This window comes from Phyllopteryx taeniolatus, chromosome 4, assembly GCF_024500385.1.
Source record: "Phyllopteryx taeniolatus isolate TA_2022b chromosome 4, UOR_Ptae_1.2, whole genome shotgun sequence".
NCBI classification, from domain to species: Eukaryota; Metazoa; Chordata; class Actinopteri; order Syngnathiformes; family Syngnathidae; genus Phyllopteryx; species Phyllopteryx taeniolatus.
This window is the reverse complement of record NC_084505.1, coordinates 4768724-4781839: the sequence shown is the minus strand read 5'-3', so window position 1 is coordinate 4781839 and position 13116 is coordinate 4768724. Positions and strand designations below refer to the sequence as shown.

The window sequence follows — 13116 nt, the reverse complement described above, 5'->3', positions numbered from 1 at the left end:
AGTTGATCGCAAGAGGGAAGAAGCTGTTGGAATGTCTACTAGTTCTAGTTTGCATTGATCGGTATCGCCTACCTGAGGGAAGGAGCTGGAAGAGCTTCGCACTCACAGTCACACCTACGGGCAATTTAGAGTTGTCAATTAACCTACCAACCATGTTTTTGGGATGTGGGAGGAAACCGGAGTGCCCGGCGAAAACCCACGCAGGCACAGGGAGAACATTCAAACTCCTCACAGACGGGCCCGGGGATTGAACCCCAACCCCAACACTTGTTTAAACCTTGCACAAGCGCACCTAGTTGATGTTGAAAATCAGCTTGAGGATGCGCAAGCACACAGTGTGCACCTTACCCCCAGTGCCGACACTGTTCGAGACACTCTCCGTCCACAGTCCCACTCTGGCCCGTGAAAATGAGAAGCTCAAACAAGCTCTTGCTTCGTGCACACAAACTAACCGCACATAGGAAACACTGTTGCAAACTGCCGCATCCGAAATTTCGCAACTCAAACGCAATCTGTCGGACTTGACTGATCATCCCTCAGAAGTCAAATGACCAAAGCGGCTAACAAGCGCGCAGAGTGGTTTCTGCATAGCGCGACTGAGGACAGACTGTTGAGATGCTCCAAGAGGAACGTTCTAAAAATGTTGCGCAGTCATGTGAACTCATGTCACAAGTGACTGGCCTAGAATCTGACATGTGTTCTCTTCAACAGCTAAAGCTAAAACAGATGCTGAAATAACACTTGTTTGACGGGAATTGCAGGCAGCTCGTGAATAAATTGCCAACCAGCAATAAGTCTGCCTTCAGCAAACACTGTCTGATGAAATCAATGAGTGCCCACCTTTCACTCTGTGAAAGCACCTTTCAAAGCAGTCCCAGCGCTTGGTCCCGACCTCCCTGGAATACGATCACAGGTCCTTGCCACTTCGCAAAGCCCCTCTCCGACTCTGGCACAGCCGACCCGAGAACCTGCCGCGCCAGGTGCAGCCCGCCTCAATGACTCCCCTGCGTCGGTCGCTTATCCTGGCGTCTCTACAGGTATGAGCTTAAAAGACAACATTCCGAGATTGGAACCTAAACCTGATGGCTATCATGACACGGCAGCATACCTTAAAGACATTGACTTTACCTCAAATGGTTTCCATTTGCTACCACTGAGGATAAACTGTACCTTATCAAGGTCACTTCTACTCGAGAAGTTCATCCACCCATCCATTTTTTCCGCTTATCTGAGGTCGGGTCGCGGGGTACCAGCTTTAATACCGAAGCCCAGACTTCCCTCTCAGCAGCCACTTCAACGATCTCTTCCGGGGGGATCCCTAGGCGTTCCCGGGCCAGCCGGGAGACATAGTCTCTCCCGCGTGTCCTGGGTCGTCCATGGGGTCTCTTCCCAGTGGGACGTGCCTGGAACACCTCACCAGGGAGGCGTCCAGGAGGCCTCCTAATCAGATGCCCGAGCCACCTCATCTGGCTCCTCTCAATGCGGAGGAGTAGCGGCTCTACTCTGAGCCCCTCCTGGATGGCCGAGCTTCTCACCCTATATCTAAGGGAGACCCACAGTTCGTGACCATAGGTGAGGGTAGGAACGTAGATCGACCGGTAAATTGAGAGTTTCGCCTTTCGGCTTAGCTCCTTCTTCACCACAACGGACCGATACAAAATCCACATCACTGCAGACGCTGCACTGATCCGCCTGTCGATCTCCCGTTCTATTCTTCCCTCACTCGTGAACAAGACCCCAAGATACTTGAACTCATCCACTTGAGGCAGGATCTAATCCACGACCCGGGGAGGCCATTCCACCCTTTTCCGACTGAGGACCATGGTCTCAGATTTGGAGGTGCTGATTTTCATCTCAACCGCTTCACACTCGGCTGCGAGGCGCTCCAGTGAGAGTTGGAGATCACAGCTTGATGAAGCCAACAGAAGGCCATTGTCTGCAAAAAGGAGAGATGCAATACTTAGGCCACCAAACCAGAGCCCCTCTACACCTCAGTTGCGCCTAAAAGTAAAAGTTATGAACAAAATCGGTGACAATGGGCAGCCTTGGTGGAGTCCAACACTCACTGGAAATGAATCCAATTGACTGCCAGCAATGCAAACCAAACTCTGATACCAGTCGTACAAGGACCGAACAGCCCGTATCAGTGGGTTCGGTACCCCATACTCCCGAAGCACCCACCACAGGACTGCCAGAGGGACACGGTCGAACGCCTTCTCCAAGTCCACAAAACACATGTAGACTGGTTGGGCGAACTCCCATACACCCTTGAGGACCCTGCCGAGGGTGAAGAGCTGGTCCACTGTTCCATGGCCAGGACGAAAACCACACTCTTCCTTCTGAACCCAAGATTCAACTTCCCGACGAACCCTCCTCTCCAGCACCCCTGAATAGACCTTACCAGGGAGGCTGGGGAGTGTGATGCACCTGTAGTTTGAACACACTCTCCAGTCCCCCTTCTTAAAAAGGGGGACCACCACCCCAGTCTGCCAATCCAGAGGCACTGTCCCCGATGTTCACGCGATGTTGCAGAAGCGTGTCAACCAGGACATTACCATCACATCCGGAGCCTTTAGGAACTCTGTGTGGATCTCATCCACCCCCAGGGCCTTTCCACCGAGGAGCTTTTTAACCAGTTCGGTGAGCTCAACCCCAGAGATAGGAGCGCCCGCCAAAGACATCCCAGAGTCTGCTTCCTCATGGGAAGGTGGAATTGAGGTGGTCTTCGACTTCGAAGATCTCCTCAATTCTCAATTCTCCCCACCTACTCAGAATGTCTCGAGACGAGGTCAGCTGCGCCCCATCCCCACGATACAGTGTTGATGGTGCACTGCTTCCCTCCCCTGAGATGCCGGATGGTAGACCAGAATCTCCTTGAAGCTGTCAGGAAGTCTTTCTCCATGGCCTCACCGAACTCCTCCAACGCTCGAGTTTTTGCCTCAGCAACCACCAAAGCTGCATTCCATTTGTCCAGCCGGCCAAAAAGGCCCAATAGGACTCTTTCTTCAGCTTGAGGGCATCCCTCACCGCCGGTGTCTACCATACGCACAAACAACAGTCAGGACCCGTCCCCCTATCCTAAGGCGGAGGGAGGCTACCCTCTTGTCCACTGGGGCGAACCCTAATGTCGGGGGGCAATACGTATAGACACACCTGCTCGCCGCCTCTCACCGTGGGCAACTCCAAAGTGGAAGAGAGTCCAACCCCTCTCGAGACGACTGGTACCTGAGCCCAAGCCGTGTGTGATGGCGAGCCCGACTATATCTAGTCGGAACTTCTCGACCTCGCACACCAGCTCGGGCTCCTTCCCCGCCAGAGAGGTGACATTCCACATCCCTAGAGAGAGCTTCTGTAGCCGGGGATCAGATTGCCAAGGTCTCTGCCTTCGGCCACCGCGCAGCTCACACTGCACCCGACCCCTATGGCCCCTCCCACACATGGTGAGCCCAAGGGAAGGGGGACCCACGTCACCCTTTTGGGCTGTGCCCGGCTGGGGCCCATTGCTGCAAGCCCGGCCACCATTCACTCGCCTTCCAGACTTTAAACTAATTAACAGCTCCCAAATCTGGGTTCCAGTCATCAAAGACCGTTTTGATTTGTGGAATTGATAGCGACAAAAAGTTGCGAGACTCTCTCTCCACTGGGAACATTGCTGGAACCCGGCTGACACCCGCTGGTGTTTGAGAGTTACTGCAAACCTGTGAACTCGCATTTGAGTTTCTTTAACTGAAGATAAATGTCTGTTTTGATATTTTACAAACTCTGCAGAAATATTCCAAATGTATGCCTTGGTGTCTGTGTCTTTACAGGTCCAGCTGCGAGACTTTGAGAATTGTTTGTCTTGATTTGAACCCAAACAGTACGAAATGTTGTATTGACCAATAAGCAGTTGATTTGCCAAGACTAAAGTTTAGACCATCATTCTATATGCTTGATCTATGAGTAAGAGTACAAGTTGGGAGTGTTTTGGATTAATATTTGATTTATAAACCCATTTTACGGGTCAAAATTGTAGACTAGATTCAAGCTGATGGGTGTGGTCTTTCTCCAGTTTCCTCCATCCTCTTGGACACAACTCCTGGGTATTTAACCTTTGACTCCAGCCTCTTCTCTCTGGCGTCTTGCTTCGGTGCTGTTCTGTTTTTCCTTGCTTGATCGGTTGGCGGAGGATCCAGCACACAATGCCCTGCATCCGTAAATGTTATGCCCGCATTTCAGAGCAAGAGCAGAGCCCGCAAAAAGCTCAATAGTCAGGAAATTTTCTTTTCCCCCCTCTTTTTGTTTTTACTTTTTGGTGCATTTTCTTCTTCAAACATGCCTCTTTTCCTCCTGAGACAACTAGGAGAGACCACCTCCAAGAGCCAACTGCTCTACGGTCGTGAGTAGCACAACAATCGTTTCCAGAATGTACAAAATTAGTACCGAATAATTTTAGGGAAAATGCCAGCTTCACACAAATCCAAACTATGCTCTCTCTTGCTATGACTCAGCTCATTCCACGTGTACATTTGTATTCCAACCACACATGATGTCTTCCTCCCTTTTCGTATGCCTAGTTTTTTTTCTTTTACCATTATTAGTTTTTCCTTTTTGTAGTTAGATCCTCCTGTATTGTTTCCCTGTAGTTTTCCCTTAAGATATAAATTAATTTTCTATAAAATTTCACTTCTTGTGTTTTGAGTAACAACGATAAACCTCTGTAATCGAGAACTCGTATTTCATAAATGCAGCAGCCTTCTAGATTATGAGGCTGATCAAGGTTTTTCCATCCCTTTTTCCTAAATTTTACACATCAAAAAAGAGACGTGGTGCCCCTTTATGAGACAGAAATAGTTTGATTATAACGTTAAACGTAAAATTGCTGTTAAAAGTAAAATGACCTTTTATCCAAAACCAATATACGCTCCACAATCCTGAGTCACAACGATAACATTTTAACATGCAATTTCTGAGGTAACAGCATCAAAAAAAATTATTATTTTATCAAGAAGCAGCATAATAAGTTCATCAATTCCTCAAACTGTCGCAAAATAAAATGCACATCGTGATTAAAAAAAAGGGATAAAATAATCATGAGTATATGCATTCCTGTCAAAATTAATTTTATCCCAGTGATAAGGTGCTGGAAACATTTTTAAAATGACCCTTATACAGTAAGTGTTTGAATTTCACCTTAAAAATATGTAGAGAGGAACCCTGTGCATATATATATATATATATACATATATATTCATATAGCACAACACATCAATACTGTACCGTGTTCACTACACGTTTTCTCGCTTGCACTCAGATAGGATAGTGAGAAATAAAATGTAAAACATAGATGTTGGAACATCTTTGCTTGTGAATGACTGAGCAATTCAGGGAAGCTCCTTTTATACCCAATCATGGAACTCACCTGTTCCCAATTAGCCTGTACCTGTGGGATGTTCAAAACAGTTGCTTGATGAGCATTCCGCAACTTTCTCAATATTTTTTGCCACCTATCCCAGATTTTTTGGAACGTGTTACAGCCATAAAATTCTTAGTTAATGATTATTTGCAAAAAACATTCTTCTTCTTTTCCTTTCGGCTTGTCCCGTTAGGGGTCGCCACAGCGCGTCATCCTTTTCCATGAGAGCCTATCTCCTGCATCCTCCTCTCGAACACCAACTGCCATCATGTCTTCCCTCACGACATCCATCAACCTTCTCTTTGGTCTTCCTCTAGCTCTCTTGCCTGGCAGCTCCATCATCATCATCCTTCTACCAATATACTCACTCTCTCTCCTCTGGACGTGTCCAAACCATTGAAGTCTGCTCTCTCTAACTTTGTCTCCAAAACATCGAACCTTGGCTGTCCCTCTGATGAGCTCATTTCTAATTTTATCCAACCTGGTCACTCCGAGAGCGAACCTCAACATCTTCATTTCCGCCACCTCCAGCTCTGCTTCCTGTTTTCTCTTCAGTGCCACTGTCTCTAATCCATACATCATGGCTGGCCTCACCACTGTTTTATAAACTTTGCCCTTCATCCTAGCAGAGACTCTTCTGTCACATAACACACCTGACACCTTCCTCCACCCGTTCCAACCTGCTTGGACCCGTTTCTTCACTTCCTGACCACACTCACCATTGCTCTGGACGGTTGACCCCAAGTATTTAAAGTCCTCTACCTTTGCCATCTCTTCTCCCTGTAGCCTCATTCTTCCCCCACCACCCCTCTCATTCATGCACATATATTCTGTTTTACTTCGGCTAATCTTCATTCCTCTTCTTTCCAGTGCATGCCTCCATCTTTCTAACTGTTCCTCCAGCTGCTCCCTGCTTTCACTGCAGATCACAATGTCATCTGCAAACATCATGGTCCACGGGGATTCCAGTCTAACCTCATCTGTCAGCCTATCCATCACCACTGCAAAAAGGAAGGGGCTCAGGGCTGATCCCTGATGCAGTCCCACGTCCACCTTAAATTCTTCTGTCACACCGACAGCACACCTCACCGCTGTTCTGCTGCCCTCGTACATGTCCTGTATTATTCTAACATACTTCTCTGCCACTCCAGACTTCCGCATGCAGTACCACAGTTCCTCTCTGGGTACTCTGTCATAGGCTTTCTCTAGATCTACAAAGACACAATGTAGCTCCTTCTGACCTTCTCTGTACTTTTCCATCAACATCCTCAAGGCAAATAATGCATCTGTGGTACTCTTTCTAGGCATGAAACCATACTGTTGCTCGCAAATACTCACTTCTGTCCTGAGTCTAGCCTCCACTACTCTTTCCCATAACTTCATTGTGTGGCTCATCAACTTTATTCCTCTATAGTTGCCACAGCTCTGCACATCACCTTTGTTCTTAAAAATGGGCACCAGTACACTTTTCCTCCATTCCTCAGGCATCTTCTCACGCACTAGAATTCTATTGAACAAGCTGGTCAAAAACTCCACAGCCACCTCTCCTAGATGCTTCCATACCTCCACAGGAATGTCATCAGGACCAACTGCCTTTCCATTTTTCATTCTCTTTAATGCCTTTCTAACTTCCCCCTTACTAATCATTGCCACTTCCTGGTCCACCACACTTGCCTCTTCTACTCTCCCTTCTCTATCATTTTCCTCATTCATCAACTCCTCGAAGTATTCTTTCCATCTACCTAGCACACTGCTGGCACCAGTCAACATATTTCCATCTCTATCCTTAATCACCCTAACCTGCTGCACATCCTTCCCATCTCTATCCCTCTGTCTGGCCAGCCTGTATAGATCCTTTTCTCCTTCTTTAGTGTCCAACCTGCCATACATGTCATCATATGCCTCTTGTTTTGCCTTTGCCACCTCTACCTTTGCCCTGTGTCGCATCTCAATGTATTCCTTTCGCCTCTCCTCGGTCCTCTCAGTGTCCCACTTCTTCTTAGCTAACCGTTTTCCTTGTATGATTTCCTGTACTGTGAGGTTCCACCACCAAGTCTCCTTCTCTCCTTTCCTGCCAGAAGATACACCAAGTACTCTCCTGCCTGCTTCTCTGATCACCTTGGCTGCAGTGGTCCAGTCTTCTGGAAGCTCTTTCCGTCCACCGAGAGCCTGTATCACCTCTTCCCGAAAAGCTGCACAACACATTAAAGTTTATCAATTTGATTTGCTGAATTCTTTTCTGGTCTCATCCTAAAACTATTGCATTGAGATACTTCAGTATGGTTGTACTCCAGTAATAAGAAAATTCAACTTTACAGTGGTTACAAATAGCTTTATTTCGGTCGACTGGAAGAACTTGCTTTACAATAGCCTGTCATGAACGGAACAGAGGATAGGACCCAAAAATGCACGACTCCAAAATAAATGGACAGTTTCCAAAAAGAGAGGTTTAATAGACGGGCATAGGTAGCTACACAGGCAGGCAATCCAAGAAAGGCAACAGTATCCAAAAACATCAGGCAAAGAGGCAAGGTCGATAATCGGAACAGGGTCAAATCTTACTGTGAGTCTGTGACGTGGAAACAAGGACTGCTGGAACGCGACGACAAGGTACAACGAAGTGGCAAAGAGAGGGAATGAGACACGAGGTTAAATACAATAGGTAATTAGGGTGAACGAGGCACAGGTGGTGAAGATGCTCACAGGAGCAGGTGTGTGTGAAACAGGGGGGAAGACAAAACCCGGAACACACACACATGACATAGCCATGTAAAAGTTCCGCACCTTTTCCATGTTTGTTTATCCGCTACTACTTTTCTGTTCCACTTTCAGTGAGCGCCGCAGCCGGAAGCAACAGACTTACCATTTAAAAAATAAATAAATAAATAAATATGTTAATGCTCAATAAAATAATTGTTGGCGCAAATGAATTAGCAAGTTACATGCCCAGCCTTTATATATACAGTGGGTATGGAAAGTATTCAGACCTTAAATTTTTCACTCATTGTTATATTGCAGCCATTTGCTAAAATCATTTAAGTTCATTTTTTTCCTCATTAATGTACACACAGTATATATATATATATATATATATATATATATATATATATATATATATATATATATATATATATATATATATGTCATGAGAAGGATTGTATCATGAGATGTGCAAATCATTTAATTAATGCAATGACCCTTCATTTTTGTTTTTTAAGCCTTGATGCAATACAAAATGTTTTCGCTCCTGATTGAAGAGCATGTGACTACCCAGAGAGAGGAGAAAAAGAGTACAATTACACATAAAAGACTGAATCTGAACACAACTGGCTACATAATGTTGGCCACAGAGAGAGAGATCGGAACTGTCAGACACAACAATTCAATTCTTTACTACCTCTTTGCCTCTTCTGACCCTCACTTTGTGCAGACACAGTGATAACATCAGGACATGACTTTTACACTCTCAAAACATCTATTCAATTAAATTAGATTCACAAAGTGTCACAGATGAATGACAATGTTGTTGTGAAAGTATCTAACCTCAGCTGTGTTATTCAGGTCATAAAATTATTAGGTAATGCAGAAGAACTGTGAATGTGAAAACAGGGATTCACAGCAGCCTACACACAAATAATCCTGAAAAAGGATATATCAATTCTATTAAAACATGAGCTACTAGCTTATGATATATTGCATGCATTTATGCATTTTATGATGACTGGAGTGGCAAAGGGTCACCTGTCTGTTATTCACAGTTGTTACCAATGTCAGTACTCTGTGAGGGGGAAGGGTTTCTGGCACCATGAGTTAGGGGGGTTGTGTCATATTTTACCACTTGTGATAAATTGATATGTGGTGTGTTTTAAAGCCATTTAGATTCCCATAAATTAGCAATGTTAGGAAAATATCACATGATAACATCGTTACGTGGCCTGTTGCCTTAGTGAATTACACACTAGCAAAATTATGTTATGCTGGGATCATAAGTGGAATGAGGAGCATGATGTAATTTCGATGTGAAATAGATCAGATCCTGATCCTGACAGAAGCGGTGATAGGGTACAGAAAGCAGAGAAAAGGCACAAGATTAAGGGAGGTCCTATAAAGGGAATTGGTCCACTTGCAGGATGGAGAAAGTGTTCCAGGAATGAAGTTGGTAAATCCAATTGAGGTCCTAAAATGGACCCCTGTCAGACACTCGGAGATTCCTATTTTGGATTTGACAATTCCAAGGAAACATTTATGGAAGATTCATTCATTCTGACTCATTATACGTGTCTTACCTGACTCTTTCCCTGTGCAGAGGAGTGTGGACATTGCTAGGGTGCCAGGAGACAGCTGCTTCCCATAAAAAGTGAGATTGTGTGGTAGCCTTAAACTTTTTTTTTGCACAACTGTTCAAGGCAATCAATGCAAGGAAACAATTTCTGTAACTGTAAGCAATTTCTGCACCTGTTGACAGGTATTTGAACACAGTTGTCCCAGGTTTGAAGCGTGCTTCATCCAAACCACCTTCCTCAGCTCCCACTGATCTTCAATGGGATTTACAATAGATTAGGGCTCATCGAGGGCCACTTCAGAAAAGTGAAATATTTTAGTTTTCATCATTCTTGGGTGTTTTTAGCTGTGTGTTTAGGGTCGTTATCCTATTGAAGAACCCATGACCTGCAGCTGAGACCAAACTATCTGGCACTTGGCCACTCCAGAATTGCATAACAGTCTTGAGAGTTCATGGTTCCCTGCCCAGATTCAACAAGACTCACATAAAATCACTAAATTCCCAAAGTGATGGACAGCTTGTCGCATCTTGTTATTCTGACACATCATGGACACTGAGACAGGGATTTGCATCTACCGGACAGTGGTTCACAGTGCACAAAATACGAACCAGCTCACACCAGTTGTCATGTGAGTCTCACTCGTACCCGATTGAGGGAATCAAAATATTAGACAGAGATGTAATTGTGATGTTATACAGTTTTACACCACTGCATATTGCAACCACAACAGTTAACATATTTATAAATGATTGCAAAGAGACTCTGGTACATGCTGCTACTTTTCATGCAGATGCTGCAGGTTCGACTCTTGGCCAGTGCTCCAATACCCAGCCACAGCTGGGCCCAAGACCGGATAAAAAAATGGGTGGGTTATAATATAATAATAAGCCGAAAGTCAACATACATACATATTGTATTTGTAAAGACCTTTTTGAATCGGCCAACATCCTAGCTGGTATGACACTGCTTTTTAGGATTTCACTCATAGACCAAGACCGGATGTGACCACGCGCTAGTCAAAACAAACCCATCTCCCACACCAAAATCAGCATGTTTATATGTGATGTATGTAAGTTCAGTCGTACTCTTCAAATTCAGCATCTTTTCTTTGCCAAAACCAGCTGCTCAATAGATAATACAAGGGCTTAATATTCATTAAAGTCCTTAAAGTTAATTGCATGCAGTATTTTTAAAGAAAAAAAGATCAAACACACTACTGAGTGAGATTATTTAATTATATGCCATTCAGAGTTTAATTCACAAAAAGTAGCTGCAATTTTAATTGCCTACAACTTGTTTGACACAAATATCAGCACTTACCAGTAAAAACGATTTGGAGTCACTCTCTCATGTACCAGTTGCCACCTCCTCCCAAACTCCACTGAGCTGTAGAGCTGTGAGCAACACAAACATACCCTAATGAGCATGTACTGTATTCTGTTGTGTATTTAACAGTACTGCCAGAACACGTTGACATCACATGTTGGATACCTCTAGAAAATATACAACAGTCGTCTTTTTTTAAACAGCAGCAAAACAAATAAAAATATTATAATTGTACGTTGTACATCCAATCTATACTTCACTTCAAAAAACACCTTAAAGGGTGTTTTGGGCTTGCATTTGTGCAAAAAAAGGTTATTAATTACATTTTGCTTGTACTCTAGTATTTTTTTAAGTCCAGAACTTTGTGTTTTTAGCAACTATTAGCCTTTTATTAAAGGTCGTTTGTAGGTGGGGAACAAATTCCAGAAAAGCAAATCACATTTGGTTGCTATGTTAATTGGCAGTAGTGCACAATCAGTTTTTGCTCACTAAAGCATTTGCCAATGTAAATGAGAGAGGTTTTTGATAGACCTTGCAAACATGCATCAAAACTGGGTAGCAATGCTTTTTATCAGTTAAAATCAAAATCTATGTGCAAGGCCATGGCTTGTTGTGAAAGTCCTCTGACAATAATTTAAATTTAAGAAATCTAAATTGGACCACTTGGATTCAATAACTCACTTGTACTCAAGTTCGGTAAAATATAAAACATATTACGCATAACACATCTGTTATTAGAGAAAACAAGATTTGTATTTGTCATGGTGAATTTTATTACAACCCAAAAAAGTGCTGGGGGGGTGATTGGAGGTGCTTTGATATTTTATTGTTTGTTGCTAGACATTGATAAAAGTATTTTGGATGAACCAACACATTAATTAATACTGTATATAGTCTGTTAAACTAAGCAGCTTTGACGTAGTGAAGCACTTTCAAAAGTTTATTTATTAATTTATTTAACTCAGGCAATGATATTCTGTGAACAAGCATGGACAAATCTGTTTACTTTGCATCTTACAGATGTAGTGTGAGGATTTGTAAAACATTGCTCAATTTGCACGGATCGTTTATCAATTGAAAGCATGAGCATCCATCTGTGACGTGTATCCAACTATTCATTTGGGGGTGAAAGATATATAACTCCCTATTTTATTTTCGAATGGGATGCCATTTATTTACTAAGTTTTTTGTTTTTTTTAAATCGTCATCTATTTGCATGTCTCACACATATGGTGAGTGTTTCATCTTTAGATGCATATATGATTAACGAATGACCAGAGGAGGCCTTTTTTTTTTTTTTTTTTGCCATATCTTAGTTTTAAAAAACTGCCATAACTTAACATTGCATTGTTTCCAATCACTGCGATTGACTGATGTACCCTGCCTCTCGCCCAAAGTCGGCTGGGATAGGCTCCAGCACACCCGGATGAGGATAAGAAGTACAGCGAATGGAGGAATGGATGGATGTTCAAATCAAAATAATAATTATGTCTGTGCCCTTTAGACAACTGTCCAATTTGTCTGGGCTTGAGACCAGTACTGGACTTCTTAACTGACGGCGTGTTGGCTGGGACTGAATCCTTGATGAGAGTTTTATCTGAGCTAAAAATTCCACGAGCAAAAAAGCATTCATCAACATATTATGATGAGTCAAGATTCAAACCCAAGGCAACAGTGCTACCCACTTTGTATCAGTGAAATCACAATAAATAAATAATATTATTACTCAACCAAATAACACTCAAAACTATTATTCTGGGAGTCTCACTTACAAATGTGTAAGTAAGTTGAAAGCACAACTACACACAATCTTCGCTTTACAGGTGAAGTGACTCTGACATAGTTGTCAGAACCAGAACACCCCCCCCCCCCCCCCCACCATAATAAATGATGTGGCCACCATGATAAACTGCATTCTTCCAAGCAGCCCTGCTGTGAGACTGACCTAAGAAGACTGCTCATGGACCCTAAACCAATCAACATCTACCATCAAAGTCTGAACTTCCAAGCATCAAAGGCCCCCAGATGTTTCCACAGGACCACCTGTCTTTGAATAGGAGACAATTGCTGGGAGAAGGCGACACCCGCTGGCGTCGAGAGGAACTGGTCGAA

The 13116-nt window shown here is 43.7% G+C and overlaps 1 protein-coding gene across 6 annotated transcripts in view; it reads right to left on the bottom strand.

Moving 5' to 3' along the window:
* LOC133477412 (VPS10 domain-containing receptor SorCS1) overlaps positions 1-13116 on the bottom strand; it is a 271543-nt gene that overhangs the window by 96106 nt on the left and 162321 nt on the right. For all 6 annotated transcript variants that reach the window (XR_009788348.1, XR_009788350.1, XR_009788349.1 and 3 more), the window contains exon 5: positions 10999-11072. Coding sequence is in view for 3 of the 6 variants with exons in the window: in XM_061772127.1 (XP_061628111.1) it covers positions 10999-11072 (74 nt within the window). In the remaining 3 variants the exon portion in view is untranslated. The remainder of the gene's footprint in view (positions 1-10998; positions 11073-13116) is intronic.